Below are 25,261 nucleotides of genomic sequence, written 5' to 3'. Positions count from 1 at the left end.
AACTTAATTAAATAGCACAGCAGGGTTAAGGGGCCGAATGGCCTCTTGGCATTCCTAGAATGTTTTCTTTTGGGCCCGTCCCATGACGTTGATTGAAATTTGTATTTCAGGCCTTCAGCCGAGCTCACCGCATCGGTCAAGCGAATAAAGTGATGATCTACCGCTTTGTTACCCGGGCCTCCGTGGAGGAGAGAATCACGCAGGTGGCCAAGAGGAAAATGATGCTCACTCACCTGGTGGTGCGGCCGGGCCTGGGTTCCAAAACCGGCAGCATGAGCAAGCAAGAGCTGGACGATATTCTCAAGTTCGGCACAGAGGAGCTCTTTAAAGGGGACATCGAAGGTGAGCCGGGCGAGGGGCAAATCAAAACTCGGCCACACGGGCGAGGCGCTCTTGAAATGTTTTGGCTAAGCGTGGTATCATGACCGGTGCGCGCTTGGAGGACCGAAGGGCCTGTTCCTGTGCTGTTCTGTGTTTCCTGTTGTGTGGAAGAGCCCAGCTAGGCACCATCACAAATGACGGTCACCAATTTAAAAACTGCTGAGGAATTCAGGGGAAACCCATTTTACCCAGAGACTGGAGATGTTGTTACTCCTAAACCACAGTGTGTGCGTACGGTTGACAAATGACTACAAGTCTGTTTCATGAAACAATTCAATATTTATTCACTTGCACGCAATGTTAAAGTTACTCAATCACACATTCACATTGAAGTCAAACTAGTACGCACAAGACCTTGCCTTGAACATAGAACACTACAGCGCAGTACGGGCCCTTCGGCCCTCGATGTTGCGCCGACCTGTGAAACCATCTGAAGCCTATCTGACCTACACTATTCCATTTTCATCCATATGTCTATCCAGTGACTACTTAAATGCCCTTGACTTTCAAGTGACTGACAAGTACCGGATCAGATGTGGCCTTTATCTGTGACCGTTCTTGGCGGTTGGTTATTGCTCTTCCTCGTCCTTGGCTCTGGTCTTCTATCGGTGGCGTGGATGGTCTTCTTTGGCCGGTGAAGGGTCACCATTGTTGGTTGCGAGTGTGGGGGTTGCGCAGCATCTTTTATCCCTGGGACTTTTGCGCCCTTTGGCCGGTACCAGGTGAGCTACCAATCAATCAATCAGGGTTTGATCAACCTGATGGACTAAGGCCAGCCAAGGCCCTCCACCTTGATGGCGGGGCGTGTTCCTTACCGGCCATGTCAGCTGGTGACCGAGGCCATTGTTCTGGTGTGGCCTTGGGACGGCCCTTTGCCTCTGTTACTTTGCAAAGTCTGGGCTGCAGCCTGCTTGATCTTGAACCTGGCCACTTCTCCCAGCGTCCCTCACCATTTGAGGTGGCCGCAGAGAGAAGTTGGAACCCGGCTCCCACAAGATGGATACATTTGAGGAGAAGCTTGACCAGAATGAGGGGGGGAGGAAGGGTGCGAGGACAGTCAAGTGGAGCATAAACACTGTGTTGGGGCTGAATGGCCTGTATATCCTTTGTACAAATTGAGGTGATTTACAGAGGAATAGAATTCCGAAGGGGGCCGTTGTGGCAGAGGTGTACAGAGCACAGGTAGGAACGCACTGCGGGCAATTCCTAGTCCAATTTGGGAGGTGAAAAGATGATTTGCAATTATAATGTGAAAAGGCTCAACAGGCGCCGACTGTCTTTCTCTGGAAAACCGAAGGCTCGTAGGTGACCTGCTAACCTTTTCAAGTTATGAAAGGTGCAGTGGCTGGATGTAGAGAGGGTGTTTTCATTTGTGAGAGATTCCAAAATTAGGGGCCCATCAGCATCAGATAATCACTAATAAATTCATCGGGTAATTCAGGAGAAACTTCTTTATCCAGGGTCCAGTCTTCAAGATCCCAGATTAGAACCCAACTATTGGCATTTGGTAAAACTGAGGAAATGTTATTGCACCACAGGAGTGATAACACTGACCGGACAGCTTTTATATTCAAACAAACTTTAAATTGAACATGAGCATCAAAGAAATAAGCTTTATACAGTTAACAGGTACAACATCTCAACTTGCTTCCTGAAACCTGCCTCTACATTCCAATTAAGCAACCCAACAGCCAGAACCCAACTTGCTCATCTTGGTGCAGAGTCCTTGGAGGCAGAAACGTTTGTTTTTTTTCCCCCTCGGACCAAGCTGAAAATCTTCTTGTCAGCCTAGATTCCCGGAAGCAACTTCCTTTGTCCAGACAGACGTGGCCTCTCCCATTAACTGCACCAGTGCCACTTATAGAAACATTTAAAATTATGAAGGGAATAGATAGGATAGATGCGGGCAGGTTGTTTCCACTGGCGGGTGACAGCAGAACTAGGGGGCATAGCCTCAAAATAAGGGGAAGTAGATTTAGGACTGAGTTTAGGAGGAACGTCTTCACCCAAAGGGTTGTGAATCTATGGAATTCCTTGCCCAGTGAAGCAGTTGAGGCTCCTTCATTACATGTTTTTAAGGTAAAGATAGATAGTTTTTTGAAGAATAAAGGGATTAAGGGTTATGGTGTTCGGGCCGGAAAGTGGAGCTGAGTCCGCAAAAGATCAGCCATGATCTAATTGAATGGCGGAGCAGGCTCGAGGGGCCAGATGGCCTACTCCTGTTCCTAGTTCTTATGTTCTTATGTTCTTAATGGGGGCGGGGAGCGTGTGGGACCCCACACAAATTGGGGGTGGGGAAGGGGGGAAAGCACATGGCACCCGCACCCACCCGGGGGGGGGGGGAGAGGAGAACATGGGCCCCTTGACCACCCAAATCTTTTTTAAAATAAATTTCGAGTACCCAATTCATTTTTTCCAATTAAGGGGCAATTTAGCGTCTTTGGGTTGTGGGGGTGAAATCCACACAAACACGGAGAGAATGTGCAAACGCCACACGGACAGTGACCCAGAGCCAGGATCAAACCTGGGACCTTGGCGCCGTGAGACGGCAGGGCTAACCCACTGTGCCCCTGTGCTGCCCTACCACCCAAATCTTGAGAAACAAATAAAAAAAGTTGCATTTCACAGCTTCAGGATGTCCCAGTGCAGACGAGGTATGAGAAGTGTGTGTATGAGAGATGGCGTAGTGGTTAGCACAGCTGCCTCACGGCGCCGAGGTCCCAGGTTCGATCCCGGCTCTGGGGTCACTGTTCGTGTGAAGTTTGCTCATTCTCCCCGTGTTTGTGTGGGTTTCGCCCCCACAACCCAAAGATAAACAATAAAATATTAAAGCATGCCGCTGTGCAGAGAGACCTGGGTGTGCTAGTGCATGAATCACAGAAAGTTGGTTTACAGGTGCAACAGGTGATTAAGAAGGCAAATGTAATTTTGTCCTTCATTGCTAGAGGGATGGAGTTTAAGACTAGGAAGGTTATGCTGCAATTGTATAAGGTGTTAGTGAGGCCACACCTGGAGTATTGTGTTCAGTTTTGGTCTCCTTACCTGAGGAACGATGTACTGGCGCTGGAGGGTGTGCAGAGGAGATTCATGAGGTTAATCCCAGAGCTGAAGGGGTTGGATTATGAGGAGAGGTTGAGTAGACTGGGACTGTACTCGTTGGAATTTAGAAGAATGGGGGGATCTTATAGAAACATTTAAAATTATGAAGGGAACAGATAGGATAGATGCGGGCAGGTTGTTTCCACTGGCGGGTGACAGCAGAACTAGGGGACATAGCCTCAAAATAAGGGAAGTAGATTTAGGACTGAGTTTAGGAGGAACTTCTTCACCCAAAGGGTTGTGAATCTATGGAATTCCTTGCCCAGTGAAGCAGTTGAGGCTCCTTTAAATGTTTTTAAGGTAAAGATAGATAGTTTTTTGAAGAAAAAAGGGATTAAGGGTTATGGTGTTCGGGCCGGAAAGTGGAGCTGAGTCCACAAAAGATCAGCCATGATCTCATTGAATGGCGGAGCAGGCTCGAGGGGCCAGATGGCCGACTCCTGCTCCTAGTTCTTATGTTCTTATGTGCACGGTAGGTGGATTGGCCGATTGGCCACGCTAAATTGCCCCTTGGGGAAAAAAAATGAATTGGGGACACTTTTGTTTTGCAAAAGGAAGGGCAAAGGTTCAGCTGGCACTCACCCCCCCCTCCTCCCGTGTTGTTTCCAGGTGATAATCGGGACGAAGACAGCAGCGTCATCCACTACGACGGGGCTGCGATTGACCGGCTGCTGGATAGGAACCAAGACGCGACAGACGACACCGATATCCAGAGCATGAACGAGTACCTCACCTCCTTCAAAGTGGCCCAGTATGTCGTCCGGGAGGAGGACAAGGTAAGCCAGGTGAACGTTGAGTTGGGGGGGGGGGGGGTTTCGGAAACCCCGGGTGAGCAATGTCTAATCTAAAGCTACACCACAAATCCTGCACCCGTGTGACTCGGTCACCCTATCACAGAGGTACCGCCTCACCAAGGTAACTCTCTCTTCATCCACCTCAAAGACTTGCTGCTACAACGTGTCTGTCCATGGTCGTTCCTGGCCCAGTGACCCATACCCACATCATTACTATAAACACAATAGGACAGTGGGACAGAAACCAAACCCTGGCTGTTCTGCAGCTCCAGCAGCATCTGTGGAGAGAGATAAACGGCCATAACGTCTCGACTCTCTAAAATCCAAAAGAACGTGGCCCTAAGACATTCTCTCTTCACAGACGCTGCAAGATCTAAATAATTCTGTTGTTTTAAAAAAAAATTGCAAATTGCAGCACGGTAGCATTGTGGATAGCACAATGGCTTCACAGCTCCAGGGTCCCAGGTTCAATTCCGGCTTGGGTCACTGTCTGTGCGGAGTCTGCACATCCTCCCCGTGTGTGCGTGGGTTTCCTCCGGGTGCTCCAGTTTCCTCCCACAGTCCAAAGATGTGCAGGTTAGGTGGATTGGCCATGCTAAATTGCCCTTAGTGTTGGGTGGGGTTACTGGGTTACGGGGATAGATCATAGATCATAGAATTTACAGTGCAGAAGGAGGCCATTCGACCCATCGAGTCTGCACCGGCTCTTGGAAAGAGCGCCCTACCCAAGGTCAATACCTCCACCCTATCCCCATAACCCAGTAACCCCACCCAACACTAAGGGCAATTTATCATGGCCAATCCACCCTAACCTGCACATCTTTGGACTGTGGGAGGAAACCGCACCCGGAGGAAACCCACGCACACACGGGGAGGATGTGCAGACTCCGCACAGACAGTGGAGGTGTTGACCTTGGGGAGGGTGCTCTTTCCAAGAACCGGTGCAGACTCGATGGGCTGAATGGCCTCCTTCTGCACTGTAAATTCTATGTAAATCTATGACTCCCCAGAATATAGAGGACTATGGAGCTGATCGGGCCATTGAAATGAAAATGAAATGAAAAATGAAAATGGCTTATTGTCACGAGTCGGCTTCAATGAAGTTACTGTGAAAAGCCCCTAGTCGCCACATTCCGGCACCTGTTCGGGGAGGCTGATACGGGAATCGAACCGTGCTGCTGGCCTGCCTGGGTCTGCTTTAAAAGCCAGCGATTTAGCCCAGTCAGCTAAACCAGCCCCTAAAAACATAGAAAACATTGAAACATAGAAAAAAGGAACAGGAGTAGGCCATTCGGCCCTTCATTTGTGCTATTCGATAAGATCGTGGCTGATCTTCAACGGTATACTCTAGCACTCTCCCCATGCCGCCGGACACCCATAGTCTCTAGAATCGTAGCTATTTCCTCCTCAACTCTTGGCCTCCCAGTGACTTGGCCTCCCAGTGACTTGGCCTCCCAGTGACTTGGCCTCCCAGTGACTTGGCCTCCCAGTGACTTGGCCTCCCAGTGACTTGGCCTCCCAGTGACTTGGCCTCCCAGTGACTTGGCCTCCACAGCCCTCTGTGGTAGAGAATTCCACAGGTTTGCCACCCCCCGGTGAAGTTATTTGTTTTTCAGTCCTGCCCTGGGTCTGTTTTTAGTTTCTTTTTTATGTGCCAGGCTCCGCCTGAGACAATTCAAGGTGGATCACCGGGCACACGTGATGATGGTGGCCCGGGTGAGCAGGTTTTTGTTTTAGGGTAGAGGACAGGTGTGTGCAGGAGGGCCCGCAAATCATGTCCACATGTTGTGGGCATATCCGAAGCTTAGGGGGGGGGGAGGAGAGGATCAATGTTGGGGTTCGTCCGGAGGTGGCAGCCGTTTATCGACTTCTTCGGGGAAAACTTAGGGCGGAATTCTCCGCTCCCCACGTGGCGTGGGAGAATCGTGGGAGGGCCTCCTGACATTTTTCATGCCCCCCCCCTGGCGACCCCAGCGATTCTGTCCCTCCCCCGCCGTTTTTCACGAGCGGCCGGCCCTTTGCGCCCGTTTGAACACGCCAGCAACCACACCTGGTCACTGCATTCATGAAACGGGCGCCAGGTTCATGAATAGGGGCAGCACGGTAGCATGGTGGTTAGCATAAATGCTTCACAGCTCCAGGGTCCCAGGTTCGGTTCCCGGCTGGGTCACTGTCTGTGCGGAGTCTGCACGTCCTCCCCGTGTGTGCGTGGGTTTCCTCCGGGTGCTCCGGTTTCCTCCCACAGTCCAAAGATGTGCGGGTTAGGTGGATTGGCCATCCTAAATTGCCCGTAGTGTCCTAAAAAGTAAGGTTGGGGGGGGTTGTTGGGTTACGGGTATAGGGTGGATACGTGGGTTTGAGTAGGGTGATCATTGCTCGGCACAACATCGAGGGCCGAAGGGCCTGTTCTGTGCTGTACTGTTCTATAGGTACCCGTTTGGGGCATCTAGGGGCCCCCATTGGCTCGGGAGCACAACGACTGTGCTCGGGAGGGGACAGGCTCGGGAGGGGACAGGCTCGGGAGGGGACAGGCTCGGGAGGGGACAGGCTCGGGAGGGGACAGGCTCGGGAGGGGACAGGCTCGGGAGGGGACAGGCTCGGGAGGGGACAGGCTCGGGAGGGGACAGGCCCGGGAGGGGACAGGCTCGGGAGGGGACAGGCCCGCGATCGGTGCCCACCGACCGTCAGGCCAGCGTCCAAAACGGACGCACTCTTTCCCCTCCGCCGCCCGGCAAGATCAAGCCGCCACGTCTTGCCGGGCGGCTGAGGAGAAAGACGGCCACCGGGCATGCGCGGATGACCTCACAAACGCGCCGTTTTGCGCGTCATTTCCGGCGCGACTAGGACACGGCCGGGAAAGACGGAGGCCCCGCTCCTAGCCCCCCGGGTGGGGGTGAATTAGGTGTGGGGAGCGGGCCCCAAGGCCGTCGTGAACCTCGGCCGATTTCACGACGGCCATCGCGATTTTTATCGGGAGCGGAGAATCCCGCCCATTAACTGTTAGCAGATACAATGGGGGGTGGGGGGGGGGGGGGGTTAGGGAATGAGGGGGTTAAGGGAGTTAGTTCAGTTTAGGTGGGATCAGTGAGAGGAGATAGAGGGTCTTGGGGATTGTGTGTATAAGCTATGTTGGCGGGCTATGATTGATGGTTGGGGTTGTTACTCAGTGAATTATGTTTGCATTTGCATTTGTATCTTTTGTTGTTATAAAACCATTAAATGCCTTAATAAAATGTTTGTTTTAAAAAAAAAAGCTCTTAAAAAATAAACAAAATTTTTTGGCCTTACTTTCCCATCTCCTTCTAAAATTTCAAGTAACAAAATCCACGTACAGGATAAATGTCCCTTATTAATAAAGTGCCCTGATTAATAAAGTTAACACTCAGTGGCTGACAGGTTTGTTCACAGCGTCCTTGGGAGACTTTCAGAAGTCAGTCTGAGAAACGTACCTCCTTTCCTCAGAGCCCAGAGCAGAACTCTCAAAACGACCATAAAAAATAGCAATAGCAGGGCAGGGGGCTGGAAAAGAAACTAACAGACCCAGGGCAGGGGGCTGGAAAAGAAACTAACAGACCCAGGGCAAGGGGCTGGAAAAGAAACTAACAGACCCAGGGTAGGGGGCTGGAAAAGAAACTAACAGACCCAGGGCAGAGGGCTGGAAAAGAAACTAACAGACCCAGGGCAGGGGGCTGGAAAAGAAACTAACAGACCCAGGGCAGGGGGCTGGAAAAGAAACTAACAGACCCAGGGCAGGGGGCTGGAAAAGAAACTAACAGACCCAGGGCAGGGGGCTGGAAGAGAAACTAACAGACCCAGGGCAGGGGGCTGGAAGAGAAACTAACAGACCCAGGGCAGGGGGCTGGAAAAGAAACTAAAAACAGACCCAGGGCAGGGGGCTGGAAAAGAAACTAACAGACCCAGGGCAGGGGGCTGGAAAAGAAACTAACAGACCCAGGGCAGGGGGCTGGAAAAGAAACTAACAGACCCAGGGCAGGGGGCTGGAAAAGAAACTAACAGACCCAGGGCAGGGGGCTGGAAAAGAAACTAACGGACCCAGGGCAGGGGCTGGAAAAGAAACTAACAGACCCAGGGCAGGGGGCTGGAAAAGAAACTAACAGACCCAGGGCAGGGGGCTGGAAAAGAAACTAACAGACCCAGGGCAGGGGGCTGGAAAGAAACTAACAGACCCAGGGCAGGGGGCTGGAAAAGAAACTAACGGACCCAGGGCAGGGGGCTGGAAAAGAAACTAAAAACAGAGCCAGCCCCTCCCATGAGTGACACTGGCAGCCTGCTAAGCTGTTAACCCCTTAATCACAGCTTTAGTTGACGTACAATCTGGATGCCTAAGTTCTTTGATAACATTACTGTAACAGACACACAATATAATATAGATTTAAAAAAAGCTCCTACATTACATCACAGTATTTTAAGAGAAGCTTACTCTGACATTATGGATGGGTTTTTTTGTGTGGCCCGCCTGCAGGAAGAGGAGGTAGAGAGGGAGATTATCAAACAGGAGGAGAACGTGGATCCCGATTACTGGGAGAAGTTGCTGCGACATCACTACGAACAGCAGCAGGAGGACCTGGCAAGGAACCTGGGCAAGGGCAAGCGGGTCCGCAAGCAGGTCAACTACAACGACGCTGCCCAGGAGGATCAAGGTAGGTAGCGGCTGGGTTAATGTCACCACTCGTGTGTCCCCTTTGTCCACGTGATTGTAACTGTCGGAGGCCCCCCCCCCCCCCCAGCGCTGCTCCATGTGGCTCGACAGGGGTCCCGTGTGGCCAAACCCCAAGGGGAGCCACTTACCCTCACTCCAGCCTTTCCCAATGATGGGCTCATTGGCTCCTTGTTGCATCCTTTCTACCTGCTTCCCCGAGGAGCTACATTTCCCTTTTTCTCAATCTGATGGGACCTTTTCATAGAACAGTACAGCACAGAACAGGCCCTTCGGCCCTCGATGTTGTGCCGAGCAATGATCACCCTACTCAAACCCACGTATCCACCCTATACCCGTAACCCAACAACCCCCCCCTTAACCTTACTTTTATTAGGACACTACGGGCAATTTAGCATGGCCAATCCACCTAACCCGCACATCTTTGGACTGTGGGAGGAAACCGGAGCACCCGGAGGAAACCCACGCACACAGGGGGAGAACGTGCAGACTCCACACAGACAGTGACCCAGCCGGGAATCGAACCTGGGACCCTGGAGCTGTGAAGCATTTATGCTGACCACCATGCTACCGTGCTGCCCCAAGTGACCTCTCCAGCATCAAGGGAATAGATCATACATAGAACGTAGAAAATGCAGCCCAGAACAGAGATTATAACCATCTCTGCGGCCGCTGGTTTTAGGACCCCCAGGCGTGGAGTCTCCTCAGGAAGGTGGATTTTATTTAACCGAGGCAGGATCTGACCAAAGTAGACTCGGAACTGGTGAAAAGTAGACTAGCCTGTCCGGTCCCATCAGGATTTTATATGTTTCTGTGAGATCCCCTCTCATTCTTCTAAACCCCAGTCAGTACAAGCTCAGTCGATCCAGTCTTTCTCCATCTGTCAGTCCTGCCATCCTGGGAATTAGTCTGGGGACCTTCGCTGGACGCCCTCGATAGCAGGAACCTTCCTCAAACCAGGACACCAAAACGGCTGACAATGCACAAGGTGTGGGCTCAGCAAGGCCCCGTATAACTGCAGCAAGACATCCCCACTCCTGTACTCAAATCCTCTCGCTGTGTCACACGTTCAAGGTGAGGGGAGGGACGTTTAGGGGGGGATTTGAGGAAAAACCTTTTCCCCCAGAGGGTGGTGAGGGTCTGGAACGCGCTGCCTGGGAGGGGGGGTAGAGGCGGGGGAGGGTCTGGAACCCGCTGCCTGGGAGGGGGGTAGAGGCGGGGGGGGGAGGGTCTGGAACGCACGGCCTGGGAGGGGGTAGAGGGGGGGGAGGGTCTGGAACGCGCTGCCTGGGAGGGGGGGGTAGAGGCGGGGGAGGGTCTGGAACGCGCTGCCTGGGAGGGGGGTAGAGGCGGGGGGGAGGGTCTGGAACGCACGGCCTGGGAGGGGGGTAGAGGCGGGGGAGGGTCTGGAACGCACGGCCTGGGAGGGGGGTAGAGGCGGGGGGGGGGGGGGGGGGGGGGGGTCTGGAACGCGCTGCCTGGGAGGGGGGGTAGAGGGGGTAGAGAGGGGGTGAGGGTCTGGAACGCGCTGCCTGGGAGGGGGGTAGAGGGGGGGGGGGGGTCTGGAACGCGCTGCCTGGGAGGGGGGTAGAGGCGGGGGGAGGGTCTGGAACGCGCTGCCTGGGAGGGGGTAGAGGCGGGGGGAGGGTCTGGAACGCGCTGCCTGGGAGGGGGGTAGAGGGGGGGGGGAGGGTCTGGAACGCGCTGCCTGGGAGAGGGTAGAGGCGGGGGGAGGGTCTGGAACGCGCTGCCTGGGAGGGGGGTAGAGGCGGGGGAGGGTCTGGAACGCACGGCCTGGGAGGGGGGTAGAGGCGGGGGAGGGTCTGGAACGCGCTGCCTGGGAGGGGGGTAGAGGCGGGGGAGGGTCTGGAACGCGCTGCCTGGGAGGGGGGTAGAGGCGGGGGAGGGTCTGGAACGCACGGCCTGGGAGGGGGGGTAGAGGCGGGGGAGGGTCTGGAACGCGCTGCCTGGGAGGGTGGGAGAGGGAGGGGAGGGTCTGGAACGCACGGCCTGGGAGGGGGGTAGAGGCGGGTTGAGGGTCTGGAACGTGCTGCCTGGGAGGGGGTAGAGGCGGGGGAGGGTCTGGAACGCGCTGCCTGGGAGGGGGGTAGAGGCGGGGGAGGGTCTGGAACGCACGGCCTGGGAGGGGGGGTAGAGGCGGGGGAGGGTCTGGAACGCGCTGCCTGGGAGGGGGGTAGAGGCGGGGGAGGGTCTGGAACGCGCTGCCTGGGAGGGGGGTAGAGGCGGGGGAGGGTCTGGAACGCGCTGCCTGGGAGGGGGGTAGAGGCGGGGGAGGGTCTGGAACGCGCTGCCTGGGAGGGGGGTAGAGGTGGGTTGCCTCACATCCTTTAAAAAGTACCTGGATGAGTACTGGGCACGTCATTAGAAAGACGGAGGTTGAGGGGCGGCCTGATAGAGGGCTACAAGATTATGAGGGGCATGGATAGAGTGGATGGGCAGGCACTCTTTCCCAGGGTGGAGGGGTCAGTCACCAGGGGGCAGAGGTTTAAGGTCCATGGGGCAAAGTTTAGAGGAGATGTGTGAGGCAGGGTTTTTACACAGAGGGTGGTGAGTGTCTGGAACGCGTTGCCAGGGGGAGGCTGTGGAAACAGATACATTAACGGGGTTCAAAAGGCATCTCGACAAATACATGGATAGGATGGGTATAGAGGGGTACGGCACAAGGAAGGGCTGAGGGTTTGGGCCAAGGGTGGTATCATTGACCAGTACAGGCTGGGAGGGCCGAAGGGCCTGTTCCTGTGCTGGATTGTACTATATATAAAACAAAAATAACATTCAAGGCTATGGGCCAAGTGCTGGCAAATAGGATTAGGCAGACAGGTCAGGTGTTTTTCACCTGTGGTTACAGGCTCGATGGGCCGAAGAGCCTCTCCTGCAGCAGGCAGGTTGGTGAGGGTGGCGTCGAAATGTTTCTGTTCCTTGGCTAATTCCCTCTCCGCCTGCCACAGTCGCAGCCTGGCAGCAATATCCTTCAGGGCTCGCTCGGTCAGGAGTGGCACAAAATGCTCCCTGGAAGGTTAATGATCGCCTTGTGCTCCGTGTCCATAGTTTGGACTCTAAATGAAATGAAATGAAAATGGCTTATTGTCACGAGTAGGCTTCAATGAAGTTACTGTGAAAAGCCCCTAGTCGCCACATTCCGGCACCTGTCCGGGGAGGCTGGTACGGGAATCGAACCGTGCTGCTGGCCTGCTTGGTCTGCTTTAAAAGCCAGCGATTTAGCCTTGTGAGCTAAACCAGCCCCTACAGCAGGAGGTGGGTTTAAGCAAATTGCTGTGTTAACCTCTGGTCACTTTCAACTCTGGAACCTTTTGGGGCTGAAATTTCATTTATTTGCTGCCTGGAGTTTTAACATGGTGACGTAATCGCCGGACCCAGCAATCTCCTCGATCACACCGTGGGGGCCTCACGGTAGCATGGTGGTTAGCATCAATGCTTCACAGCTCCAGGGTCCCAGGTTCGATTCCCGGCTGGGTCACTGTCTGTGTGGAGTCTGCACGTCCTCCCCGTGTGCGCGTGGGTTTCCTCCGGGTGCTCCGGTTTCCTCCCACAGCCCAAAGATGTGCGGGTTAGGTGGATTGGCCATGCTAAATTGCCCGTAGTGTAAGGTTAAGGGGGGGTTGTTGGGTTACGGGTATAGGGTGGATACGTGGGTTTGAGTAGGGTGATCATTGCTCGGCACAACATCGAGGGCCGAAGGGCCTGTTCTGTGCTGTACTGTTCTATTCACACGGCTTGGAAGATTCAAGCTCCGCATCGAAGGTGACTTTGTTGGCACAGCAGCGAGACGACCGATGTTATTATGCTGCAAAGCCGCAAGGATTCTAGTGCCTGTTTTTTTTTTCTTAAACAAGTCGGCAGTTTACAAAGACGAGTAATTGACCCGTTTTGTGTCCAACTTTGCAGACTGGCAGGACGACGTCTCGGACAACCAGTCGGAATATTCCGTCGGTTCGGAGGAAGAAGACGAAGACTTTGACGAGAGGCCCGAAGGTGGGTTTGAAATTTCCGCCCCCCCCCCCCCCCCCCCCCTCGATTGCCGACGGGGTCTGCCTCGGATCGACCGCGGACGGGAGCTCCAGGGGGTTTGCGTCAAATGCTAACAGATTGGTCGACGCTGGCGTGTTGAACCTTTTCCTTTGTCGTCTCTCTCTCTCTCCGCCCCCAGGTCGCCGGCAATCCAAGCGGCAGCTCCGGGGGGAGAAGGACAAACCGCTCCCACCTTTGTTGGCTCGAGTAGGTGGGAACATTGAAGTAAGTGGCCAGCGCAGGAGGATGCGGGGGCAGCCGGTGCACAACCAACGGCTAGAATAGTTTGACGTTGCGATCGCAGAGAGTCGGCCCAGCTGTGACAGGTCAAATTGTGCTGTGTATTCCTCGGTGGACAACGATGGGACTCCGCGGGGGGGGAGGGGGGGGGGGGGGAGGGAGGGGGGGGGAGGGAGGGGGGGGGCGGGGGAGCATCGCCTTCACACATCCGACTACTTCTCGCCTTAACTCTTCGTTCCTGCTGCAAACCAAAGTTTTCCACGACTACATTCCAATTGTGGGTCACCCCCGGCACCCACCCCAGCTGTCGCAGGAATCTCTGGGCTAAGGTTCCTCCTCCGAGTGGGAGCGGGACTAGCTGAATTGCTTCGGTGGAGGGCTGGCGGGGGACACGATGGGCCAAATGGCCTCCTCTCTGTGCTGTTCCATTCAGTTGGAGTGTTAATACTAACCTGTCGCAGGAGTGGGAATATCCGCAACCCCTGATTGACTCAGGTAGGAATAAGCGGCCAAACGTTTCATTTTGGGATCCCAGCCTGCAGCTTGAAGGGTGGTTAAACTACGTGGGTTTCCTCCGGGTGCTCCGGTTTCCTCCCACACGCCAAAGATGTGCGGGTTAGGGTGGATTGGCCGTGATAAATTGCTCCTCAGCGTCCGGAAAAAAAGGTTAGTTGGGGTTACTGGGCTTGGGTGGGGTGCTCTTTCCAAGGGCCGATGCAGAGTCGATGGGCCGAATGGCCTCCTTCACTGTAAATTCCGTGATTCTGTGAAGCTCTGGCTTGTCTCCCCTTCGCCAGCCGTCGGCGTTCCCGAATTCCTCCTGCTTTTACAAAAGCGTTTGCGCCTGAATCATCGGGGGTGATGCCACAGGCGATGAGTTGGTGCTTATAAAGTTCTCAGGCCCCTTCCGCCTCGCCCCGCTGATTTAACCGCCTGGGTTGCCTGTTACTCGGGGATGACTGGTGGCAGAGGGAGTCGGCGATGGCAGTGAGTGCAGCCCGACAGAGGTCCTGACTGTGGTTGTTTGCCAAGTGATGAAAGCCTTACTCATGCGAATTAGTCGCTGACTGACGTCGACTGTCTTGATTTCCTAGAGGGGGTCTCGAGACCCGGCCCCTTCCCTCATACAGGACATACAGGAAAGCTGTGTCAAGGTCTCCCATGGGCAGCCTAGAGAGAGAGAGAGGCCTGCCCTCCAAACCACACAGTACAACTGCTGCAGTCTCCGGCCGCGGGGGCCGAGAATTTGGGCTGAGGTCAGTGACTACATCATGAGCACCTTTCTGGCTTTACTGATGGCAGAGGTCCCAGTTTCTGTTGAATTAAGGGACTGTAGAGGAGAGTGCGGTGATCGAGGGAGAGGGGAACCGCGATGTCCCGCGGAGCTGAACAGCAGCAGGTTTCAATGGCAAACTGCTGAGTTATCAGACTCGCCACGTCTTCCTGGGCTACCTCGGGCCTACACTGAGTGTCCATGGGCCTGGGGCTGAGGTACCTTCAACCATCGTGGAAAGCGAACAAACATAACCTCTCCTTTTGAAATCTGCCCCCCCCCCCCCCCCCCCCCCCCCCCGCCCCACACACAGGTTCTGGGATTTAACACTCGCCAGAGGAAGGCGTTCCTCAATGCAGTAATGAGGTGGGGGATGCCTCCCCAGGAAGCTTTCAACTCCCAGTGGCTGGTCAGGGATCTGCGAGGCAAGAGTGAGACGGAGTTCAAGTGAGTCTGCCCCCCTCTTTCATATTGGAAATCTGTCTGTGAGTGTGTGTCCGTGAGCCCGTGTGTCTGTGAGCGTGCGTCCGTGTGTCCGTGAGCGTGTATCCGTGAGCGTGTATCCGTGAGCGTGTGCCCGTGAGCGTGTGCCCGTGAGCGTGCGTCCGTGAGCGTGCGTCCGTGAGCGTGTGTCCGTGAGCATGTGCCCGTGAGCGTGTGCCCGTGAGCGTGCGTCTGTGAGCGTGTGTCCGTGAGCGTGTGTCCGTGAGCGTGTGTCCGTGAGCGTGTGTCCGTGAGCGTGTGTCCGTGAGCGTGTGTCCGTGAGCGTGTGTCCGTGAGCGTGTGTCCGTGAGCGTGTGTCCGTGAGCGTGTGTCCGTAAGCGTGTGTCCGTGAGCGTGCGCCAGTGAGCGTGTGTCCGTGAGCGTGTGCCCGTGAGCGTGTGTCCGTGAGCGTGTGTCCGTGAGCGTGTGTCCCGTGAGCGTGTGACCGTGAGCGTGTGCCAGTGGGCGTGTGCCCGTGAGCGTGTGCCCGTGAGCGTGTGCCCGTGAGCGTGCGCCAGTGAGCGTGTGTCCGTGAGCGTGCGCCAGTGGGCGTGTGCCCGTGAGCGTGTTGCCAGTGGGCGTGTGCCCGTGAGCGTGTGCCCGTGAGCGTGTGCCCGTGAGCGTGCGCCAGTGAGCGTGTGACCGTGAGCGTGCGCCAGTGGGCGTGTGCCCGTGAGCGTGTGACCGTGAGCGTGTGCCCGTGAGCGTGGTGCCCGTGAGCGTGTGCCCGTGAGCGTGTGACCGTGAGCGTGTGACCGTGAGCGTGTGCCCGTGAGCGTGTGTCCGTGAGCGTGTGTCCGTGAGCGTGTGACCGTGAGCGTGTGACCGTGAGCGTGTGCCCGTGAGCGTGTGACCGTGAGCGTGTGCCCGTGAGCGTGTGCCCGTGAGCGTGTGTCAGTGAGCGTGTGCCCGTGAGCGTGTGCCCGTGAGCGTGTGTCCGTGAGCGTGTGACCGTGAGCGTGTGTCCGTGAGCGTGTGTCCGTGAGCGTGTGTCCGTGAGCGTGTGTCCGTGAGCGTGTGTCCGTGAGCGTGTGTCCGTAAGCGTGCGCCAGTGAGCGTGTGCCCGTGAGCGTGTGTCCGTGAGCGTGTGTCCGTGAGCGTGTGTCCGTGAGCGTGCGCCAGTGAGCGTGTGCCCGTGAGCGTGTGTCCGTGAGCGTGTGTCCGTGAGCGTGTGACCGTGAGCGTGTGCCAGTGGGCGTGTGCCCGTGAGCGTGTGCCCGTGAGCGTGTGACCGTGAGCGTGTGCCCGTGAGCGTGCGCCAGTGAGCGTGTGTCCGTGAGCGTGTGCCCGTGAGCGTGTGCCCGTGAGCGTGTGCCCGTGAGCGTGTGCCCGTGAGCGTGCGCCAGTGGGCGTGTGACCGTGAGCGTGTGCCCGTGAGCGTGTGCCCGTGAGCGTGTGCCCGTGAGCGTGTGACCGTGAGCGTGTGTCCGTGAGCGTGTGCCCGTGAGCGTGTGCCCGTGAGCGTGTGTCCGTGAGCGTGTGTCCGTGAGCGTGTGTCCGTGAGCGTGTGTCCGTGAGCGTGTGACCGTGAGCGTGTGTCCGTGAGCGTGTGCCCGTGAGCGTGTGACCGTGAGCGTGTGTCCGTGAGCGTGTCCGTGAGCGTGTGTCCGTGTGCGTGTGTCCGTGAGCGTGTGCCCGTGAGCGTGTGTCCGTGAGCGTGTGTCCGTGAGCGTGTGTCCGTGAGCGTGTGACCGTGAGCGTGTGACCGTGAGCGTGTGACCGTGAGCGTGTCCGTGAGCGTGTGTCCGTGAGCGTGTGTCCGTGAGCGTGTGACCGTGAGCGTGTGTCCGTGAGCGTGTGACCGTGAGCGTGTGTCCGTGAGCGTGCGTCTGTGAGCGTGCGTCTGTGAGCGTGCGTCCGTGTGACCGTGAGCGTGTGTCCGTGAGCGTGTGTCCGTGAGCGTGTGTCCGTGAGCGTGTGTCCGTGAGCGTGTGTCCGTGAGCGTGTGACCGTGAGCGTGTGTCCGTGAGCGTGTGCCCGTGAGCGTGCGTCTGTGAGCGTGCGTCTGTGAGCGTGCGTCCGTGTGCCCGTAAGCATGTGTCCGTGAGCGTGTTACCCTGAGCGTGTGTCCGTGTCCCCGTAAGCGTGTGCCCGTAAGCATGTGCCCGTAAGCGAGTGCGTGTCCAATCTGTTTATCCAGTGAACATTCTCAGTCTCCCTGTGTTTGACCGTAGGGCTTACGTGTCGCTCTTCATGAGGCACCTGTGTGAGCCTGGGGCGGATGGTGCGGAGACGTTTGCAGATGGAGTGCCCCGGGAGGGTCTCTCTCGGCAGCAGGTCCTGACCAGGATAGGAGTCATGTCACTGGTGAAGAAGAAGGTGAGTGCCAGGCTGCTGGGGGACAAATGCATGTGGGTGATGGTGGGACCGGGCACAGCCAGGCGACTGGCGCAGCGCGTTGACATGTAGAGATGGGGCTGGGTCACCGCATCGGCCACTTGTATAAATCTGTTCAGGAGGAGCAAAGCGACGGCAGGTTTTCATTAATGAAACCCGAGAATGAGGGGGAGCTGCCACCCCCAGGGTACCTTCCTCGTTATTCCAGTCTCTGGAGGTGTGGCTTTACCCTCAAAGAGTGGGGGGAGGGGGGGGAAAGCTGGGCGGGAAGATCTCCCTCGTCGTGTTGCTCAACGCCCAGGAGCAAAGGTCAAGTGGATTATTGAATGGGCCCTATCCGTTCAATCCGCCCCTCATCCTGAGGTTCTGGCCAATCCTCGATTTGAGAGATGGAGGATTCTGCCACTCTTGTCACTTTGTTGGCCCTCTGCCTCCTTGTCTGTCCTGACTGCCATCTGGGACGGGGCTGTACGATGACCCTGTCTGGCGGGGTGGGGCTGTACGATGACCCTGTCTGGCTGAGCGGGGCGGGGCTGTACGATGACCCTGTCTGGCTGAGCGGGGCGGGGCTGTACGATGACCCTGTCTGGCTCAGCGGGGCGGGGCGGGGCTGTACGATGACCCTGTCTGGCTGAGCGGGGCGGGGCTGTACGATGACCCTGTCTGGCTGAGCGGGGCGGGGCTGTACAATGACCCTGTCTGGCTCAGCGGGGCGGGGCGGGGCTGTACGATGACCCTGTCTGGCTGAGCGGGGCGGGGCTGTACGATGACCCTGTCTGGCTGAGCGGGGCGGGGCTGTACGATGACCCTGTCTGGCTGAGCGGGGCGGGGCTGTACGATGACCCTGTCTGGCTCAGCGGGGGGGGGGGCTGTACGATGACCCTGTCTGGCTGAGCGGGGCGGGGCTGCACGATGACCGTGTCTGGCGGGGCGGGGCTGCACGATGACCGTGTCTGGCGGGGTGGGGCTGTACGATGACCCTGTCTGGCTGAGCGGGGCGGGGCTGCACGATGACCGTGTCTGGCTGGCTGAGCGGGGCGGGGCTGCACGATGACCGTGTCTGGCTGGCTGAGCGGGGTGGGGCTGCACGATGACCGTGTCTGGCGGGGTGGGGCTGCACGATGACCGTGTCTGGCGGGGTGGGGCTGCACGATGACCGTGTCTGGCGGGGTGGGGCTGTACGATGACCCTGTCTGGCGGGGTGGGGCTGTACGATGACCGTGTCTGTCCCAGTGGGCACTCACCTCCCCCCTCTCGTCTTTGCTGTTGTCTCAGGTTCAGGAATTTGAACACATCAACGGGAAATGGAGCATGCCCGAGCTGATCCCAGAGGTCACTGCCGATTCTAAGAAGTCATCCAGAGCCTCGTCCCCTGTGGTGAAGACGGGAACTACAACGCCTGACCCCAGCTGCGGCAACACACCCTGCACCTCCAAACCAGGTACAGAGAGAGAGAAAACACACCCTGCCCCTCCAAACCAGGTACAGAGAGAGAGAAAACACACCCTGCCCCTCCAAACCAGGTACAGAGAGAGAGAGAGAAACACACCCTGCCCCTCCAAACCAGGTACAGAGAGAGAGAGAGAGAAACACACCCTGCCCCTCCAAACCAGGTACAGAGAGAGAGAGAGAGAAACACACCCTGCCCCTCCAAACCAGGTACAGAGAGAGAGAGACACACCCTGCCCCTCCAAACCAGGTACAGAGAGAGAGAGAGAGAAACACACCCTGCCCCTCCAAACCAGGTACAGAGAGAGAGAGAGACACACCCTGCACCTCCAAACCAGGTACAGAGAGAGAGAGACACACCCTGCACCTCCAAACCAGGTACAGAGAGAGAGAGAGAGAAACACACCCTGCCCCTCCAAACCAGGTACAGAGAGAGAGAAAACACACCCTGCCCCTCCAAACCAGGTACAGAGAGAGAGAAAACACACCCTGCCCCTCCAAACCAGGTACAGAGAGAGAGAGAGAGAAACACACCCTGCCCCTCCAAACCAGGTACAGAGAGAGAGAAAACACACCCTGCCCCTCCAAACCAGGTACAGAGAGAGAGAAAACACACCCTGCCCCTCCAAACCAGGTACAGAGAGAGAGAGAGAGAGAGAAACACACCCTGCCCCTCCAAACCAGGTACAGAGAGAGAGAGACACACCCTGCCCCTCCAAACCAGGTACAGAGAGAGAGAGAGAAACACACCCTGCCCCTCCAAACCAGGTACAGAGAGAGAGAGAGAGAGAAACACACCCTGCCCCTCCAAACCAGATACAGAGAGAGAGAGACACACCCTGCCCCTCCAAACCAGGTACAGAGAGAGAGAGAGAGAAACACACCCTGCCCCTCCAAACCAGGTACAGAGAGAGAGAGAAACACACCCTGCCCCTCCAAACCAGGTACAGAGAGAGAGAGAGAGAGACACACACCCTGCCCCTACAAACCAGGTACAGAGAGAGAGAGAAACACACCCTGCCCCTCCAAACCAGGTACAGAGAGAGAGAGAGAAACACACCCTGCCCCTCCAAACCAGGTACAGAGAGAGAGAGAAACACACCCTGCCCCTCCAAACCAGGTACAGAGAGAGAGAGAGAGACACACCCTGCCCCTCCAAACCAGGTACAGAGAGAGAGAGAGAAACACACCCTGCCCCTCCAAACCAGGTACAAAGAGAGAGAGAGAATCACACCCTGCCCCTCCAAACCAGGTACAGAGAGAGAGAGAGAGAATCACACCCTGCCCCTCCAAACCAGGTACAGAGAGAGAGAGAGAGAGAAACACACCCTGCCCCTCCAAACCAGGTACAGAGAGAGAGAGAGAGAAACACACCCTGCCCCTCCAAACCAGGTACAGAGAGAGAGAGAGAGAAACACACCCTGCACCTCCAAACCAGGTACAGAGAGAGAGAAAACACACCCTGCCCCTCCAAACCAGGTACAGAGAGAGAGAGAAACACACCCTGCCCCTCCAAACCAGGTACAGAGAGAGAGAAAACACACCCTGCCCCTCCAAACCAGGTACAGAGAGAGAGAAAACACACCCTGTCCCTCCAAACCAGGTACAGAGAGAGAGAAACACACCCTGCCCCTCCAAACCAGGTACAGAGAGAGAGAGAGAGAGAGAGAGAGAAACACACCCTGCCCCTCCAAACCAGGTACAGAGAGAGAGAGACACACCCTGCCCCTCCAAACCAGGTACAGAGAGAGAGAGACACACCCTGCCCCTCCAAACCAGGTACAGAGAGAGAGAGAGAGAGAGAAACACACCCTGCCACTCCAAACGAGGTACAGAGAGAGAGAAACACACCCTGCCCCTCCAAACCAGGTACAGAGAGAGAGAGACACACCCTGCCCCTCCAAACCAGGTACAGAGAGAGAGAGAGAGAAACACACCCTGCCCCTCCAACCAGGTACAGAGAGAGAGAGAAACACACCCTGCCCCTCCAAACCAGGTACAGAGAGAGAGAGAGAGAGAGACACACACCCTGCCCCTACAAACCAGGTACAGAGAGAGAGAGAAACACACCCTGCCCTCCAAACCAGGTACAGAGAGAGAGAGAGAAACACACCCTGCCCCTCCAAACCAGGTACAGAGAGAGAGAGAAACACACCCTGCCCCTCCAAACCAGGTACAGAGAGAGAGAGAGAGACACACCCTGCCCCTCCAAACCAGGTACAGAGAGAGAGAGAGAAACATACCCTGCCCCTCCAAACCAGGTACAGAGAGAGAGAGAAACACACCCTGCCCCTCCAAACCAGGTACAGAGAGAGAGAGAGAAACACACCCTGCCCCTCCAAACCAAGTACAGAGAGAGAGAGAGAGACACACCCTGCCCCTCCAAACCAGGTACAGAGAGAGAGAGAGAGAGAGAGAGAAACACACCCTGCCCCTCCAAACCAGGTACAGAGAGAGAAACACACCCTGCCCCTCCAAACCAGGTACAGAGAGAGAGAGAGAGAAACACACCCTGCCCCTCCAAACCAGGTACAGAGAGAGAGAAACACACCCTGCCCCTCCAAACCAGGTACAGAGAGAGAGAGAGAAACACACCCTGCCCCTCCAAACCAGGTACAGAGAGAGAGAGAGAAACACACCCTGCCCCTCCAAACCAGGTACACAGAGAGAGAGAGAGAGAAACACACCCTGCCCCTCCAAACCAGGTACAGAGAGAGAGAGAGAAACACACCCTGTCCCTCCAAACCAGGTACAGAGAGAGAAACACACCCTGCCCCTCCAAACCAGGTACGGAGAGAGAGAGAGAAACACACCCTGCCCCTCCAAACCAGGTACAGAGAGAGAGAGAGAGAGAGAGAGAAACACACCCTGCCCCTCCAAACCAGGTACAGAGAGAGAAACACACCCTGCCCCTCCAAACCAGGTACAGAGAGAGAGAGAGAGAAACACACCCTGCCCCTCCAAACCAGGTACAGAGAGAGAAACACACCCTGCCCCTCCAAACCAGGTACAGAGAGAGAGAAACACACCCTGCCCCTCCAAACCAGGTACAGAGAGAGAGAGAGAGAGAAACACACCCTGGCACTCCAAACCAGGTACAGAGAGAGAGAGAAACACACCCTGCCCCTCCAAACCAGGTACAGAGAGAGAGAGAGAGAAACACACCCTGCCCCTCCAAACCAGGTCCCGAGAGAGAGAGAGAAATACAGCACAGAACAGGCCCTTCGGCCCACGATGTTGTGCCAAACTTTTATCCTAGGTTAATCGTAGAATTATTGGAGACTAAGGGCAATTTATCATGGCCAATCCACCCAACCTGCACATCTTTGAACTGTGGGAGGAAACCGGAGCACCCGGAGGAAACCCACGCACACACGGGGAGGATGTGCAGACTCCGCACAGACAGTGACCCAAGCCGGGAATCGAACCTGGGACCCTGGATCTGTGAAGCAATTGTGATAACCACAATGCTACCGTGCTGCCCTTAAGAAGAAATGAATCTACACTCCATTATTCTACCCTAATCCATGTACCTATCCAATAGCCGCTTGAAGGTCCCTAATGTTTCCGACTCAACTACTTCCACAGGCAGTGCATTCCATGCCCCCACTACTCTCTGGGTAAAGAACCTACCTCTGACATCCCCCTCTATATCTTCCACCATTCACCTTAAATTTATGTCCCCTTGTAATGGTGTGTTCCACCCAGGGAAAAAGTCTCTGACTGTCTACTCTATCTATTCCCCTAATCATCTTATAAACCTCTATCAAGTCGCCCCTCATCCTTCTCCGTTCTAATGAGAAAATGCCTAGCACCCTCAACCTTTCCTCGTAAGACCTACTCTCCATTCCAGGCAACATCCTGGTAAATCTCCTTTGTACCTTTTCCAAAGCTTCCACATCCTTCCTAAAATGAGGTGACCAGAACTGCGCACAGTACTCCAAATGTGGCCTTACCAAGGTTTTGTACAGCTGCATCATCACCTCACGGCTCTTAAATTCAATCCCTCTGCTAATGAACCCTAGCACACCATAGGCCTTCTTCACAGCTCTATCCACTTGAGTGGCAACTTTCAAAGATCTATGAACATAGACCCCAAGATCTCTCTGCTCCTCCACATTGCCAAGAACCCTACCATTAACCCTATATTCCGCATTCATATTTGTCCTTCCAAAATGGACAACCTCACACTTGTCAGGGTTAAACTCCATCTGCCACTTCTCAGCCCAGCTCTGCATCCTATCTATGTCTCTTTGAAGCCGACAACAGCCCTCCTCACTATCCACAACTCCACCAATCTTCGTATCATCTGCAAATTTACTGACCCACCCTTCAACTCCCTCATCCAAGTCGTTAATGAAAATCACGAACAGCAGAGGACCCAGAACTGATCCCTGCGGTACGCCACTGGTAACTGGGCTCCAGGCTGAATATTTGCCATCCACCACCACTCTCTGACTTCTATCGGTTAGTCCGTTTGTTATCCAACTGGCCAAATTTCCCACTATCCCATGCCTCCTTACTTTCTGCATAAGCCTACCATGGGGAACCTTATCAAATGCCTTACTAAAATCCATGTACACTACATCCACTGCTTTACCTTCATCCACATGCTTGGTCACCTCCTCAAAGAAGTCAATAAGACTTGTAAGGCAAGACCTACCCCTCACAAATCCGTGCTGACTATCCCTAATCAAGCAATGTCTTTCCAGATGCTCAGAAATCCTATCCCTCAGTACCCTTTCCATTACTTTGCCTACCACCGAAGTAAGACTAACTGGCCTGTAATTCCCAGGTTTATCCCTATTCCTCCTAATAATTTTCTACATTTTATTTTGAATGAGCAGCGACTCCTGCTCCGAGTGATAAAGTGGAGGGAAGTGCAACTCCTGTTGAAAAGGAAGTGACGGATGCCAAAGAGGAAGAGACAAATGGTGCACAGCCGGAGCCGGAGGTAGTTTATGTTTTCAATAAAGGCTGCAAAAGGGTTGGGGAGGGGGGGGTTGTACCTGAACAGGTAGCGGGGATGTCCCTGTCATTGCGTACAATCTGCTGCACAAAATCACAGTGTCTCCAGCCCGAGGCGTCACCCGTTCATTAAACCTTCGCTCTGACAGGAGCGTCTTTATAATACGAGCGGGGAAATTTCGGCTGGAGAATCCGGGTGCAGTACCGTCTGAACTCTGAATGACCAGGCCAGAATTTGTTTCTACTTCGTCCTCGGGCCGTTGCACGTCCCCTGTCCAGCTCTGCAGCCGTGGATTCAGGATTCCAGCGCAGAATTGTTACGGTGCAGCAGGCGGCCGTTGGGCCTCTCATGACTGCTCTGGCTTTCTGAGGGAGCAATTCACCCAGGGGCTCACATCTGCCTTCTCCCCGTCACCCTCCGCATTGCTCCTTTCCTTTCGAAATAGTCATCTCGTTCCTTCTTTCGAAAGGCTCCACTGCGCTCCCGGCCACTGCGCTCCCGGCCACTGCGCTCCCGGCCACTGCGCTCCCGGCCACCGCTCCACCCTTTGGGTTTCTCCAAGCTTCCCCGTTATTTCTTGCGGCCATCACGTGCGCGTTCATGTCTCTCCCCCCCCCCTTCAGACGCTCAGCACCGGGGAAGATCCTGCGGCCGCGGAGAAAGCGGAGGCCCAGTCGCCAGTCAGTGAAGATGTTAAAGAGCCGCCAGAGGAGGAGAAGCAGACTGCGGATCTGGAGGGACAGGAACCAGTGGCCAAAGATGAGAAACCAGGTAACGGACCGGAGAGGAAACACTGGGGGGGAATGTGTGGGGTGGGGTGGGGAAGGGATTGGTGAGCATTTCCTGAAGGAAGGAGCTGAGTGTACTGGAAGAGTGCTGATGGATGGGAGCGTTTTGGGGACTGAGAGGAGGGAGGGATGGTACGGAGAAACCGCTCAACGTTCCTATTTTTGGTCTCCCGCTGAGAGGGATGAGCTGTGGGGGAAATGGAACAAAGATGGTTAAATGGAGCTGGGTACAGATCAGCCATGTCTCCCCCCCCCCCTCCCACCCCAGTGGTATATCTACACGGCCATGCTCACGGAGGTCTCGATGCGTTATCCACAAGCTAAGCATTCACAGCGTGTTCTGACTGTTTTCTCTGCCAATACAGAGACTGAAACGGATACCACGGAACCTCCAGTTGAAAAAGCGGATGCAATCTCGGAGGTGAAAGAGAAGCTGGAGACGGAGACGGCTGGTACGGACGCTGGTACGGACGCTGGTACGGAAGGTAAATGTAACTCTGTCTACCCCCATTCTCCCCATCCCGAGTGTGAAAGGGAACGGAGACACTGTCTCTCACACACACAGACACAGACAGACACCCACACACGGACACCCACACACAGACACACACACACAGACATACACACACAGACACAGACAGACACCCACTCACAGACACCCGCACACACACACACAGACAGACACCCACACACGGACACACACACACAGACACACACACA

The 25,261-nt window shown here is 55.6% G+C and overlaps 1 protein-coding gene across 1 annotated transcript in view; it reads left to right on the top strand.

The window, feature by feature from the left end:
* The window catches only part of LOC119958277 (chromodomain-helicase-DNA-binding protein 3-like), a 110,145-nt gene that overhangs the window by 74,242 nt on the left and 10,642 nt on the right, over positions 1–25,261 (top strand). The window contains exons 23-33 of the mRNA XM_038786708.1: positions 111–342; positions 4,090–4,256; positions 8,758–8,935; positions 12,880–12,966; positions 13,142–13,227; positions 14,829–14,962; positions 17,173–17,317; positions 18,611–18,776; positions 23,632–23,738; positions 24,377–24,524; positions 24,907–25,026. Coding sequence (XP_038642636.1) covers positions 111–342; positions 4,090–4,256; positions 8,758–8,935; positions 12,880–12,966; positions 13,142–13,227; positions 14,829–14,962; positions 17,173–17,317; positions 18,611–18,776; positions 23,632–23,738; positions 24,377–24,524; positions 24,907–25,026 — 1,570 coding nt within the window. The remainder of the gene's footprint in view (positions 1–110; positions 343–4,089; positions 4,257–8,757; positions 8,936–12,879; positions 12,967–13,141; positions 13,228–14,828; positions 14,963–17,172; positions 17,318–18,610; positions 18,777–23,631; positions 23,739–24,376; positions 24,525–24,906; positions 25,027–25,261) is intronic.

This window comes from Scyliorhinus canicula, chromosome 29 (genome assembly GCF_902713615.1).
Source record: "Scyliorhinus canicula chromosome 29, sScyCan1.1, whole genome shotgun sequence".
In the NCBI taxonomy this organism is placed as follows: Eukaryota; Metazoa; Chordata; class Chondrichthyes; order Carcharhiniformes; family Scyliorhinidae; genus Scyliorhinus; species Scyliorhinus canicula.
Note: the sequence above shows the minus strand (reverse complement) of the source record. Positions and strands in the feature narration are given on the sequence as shown.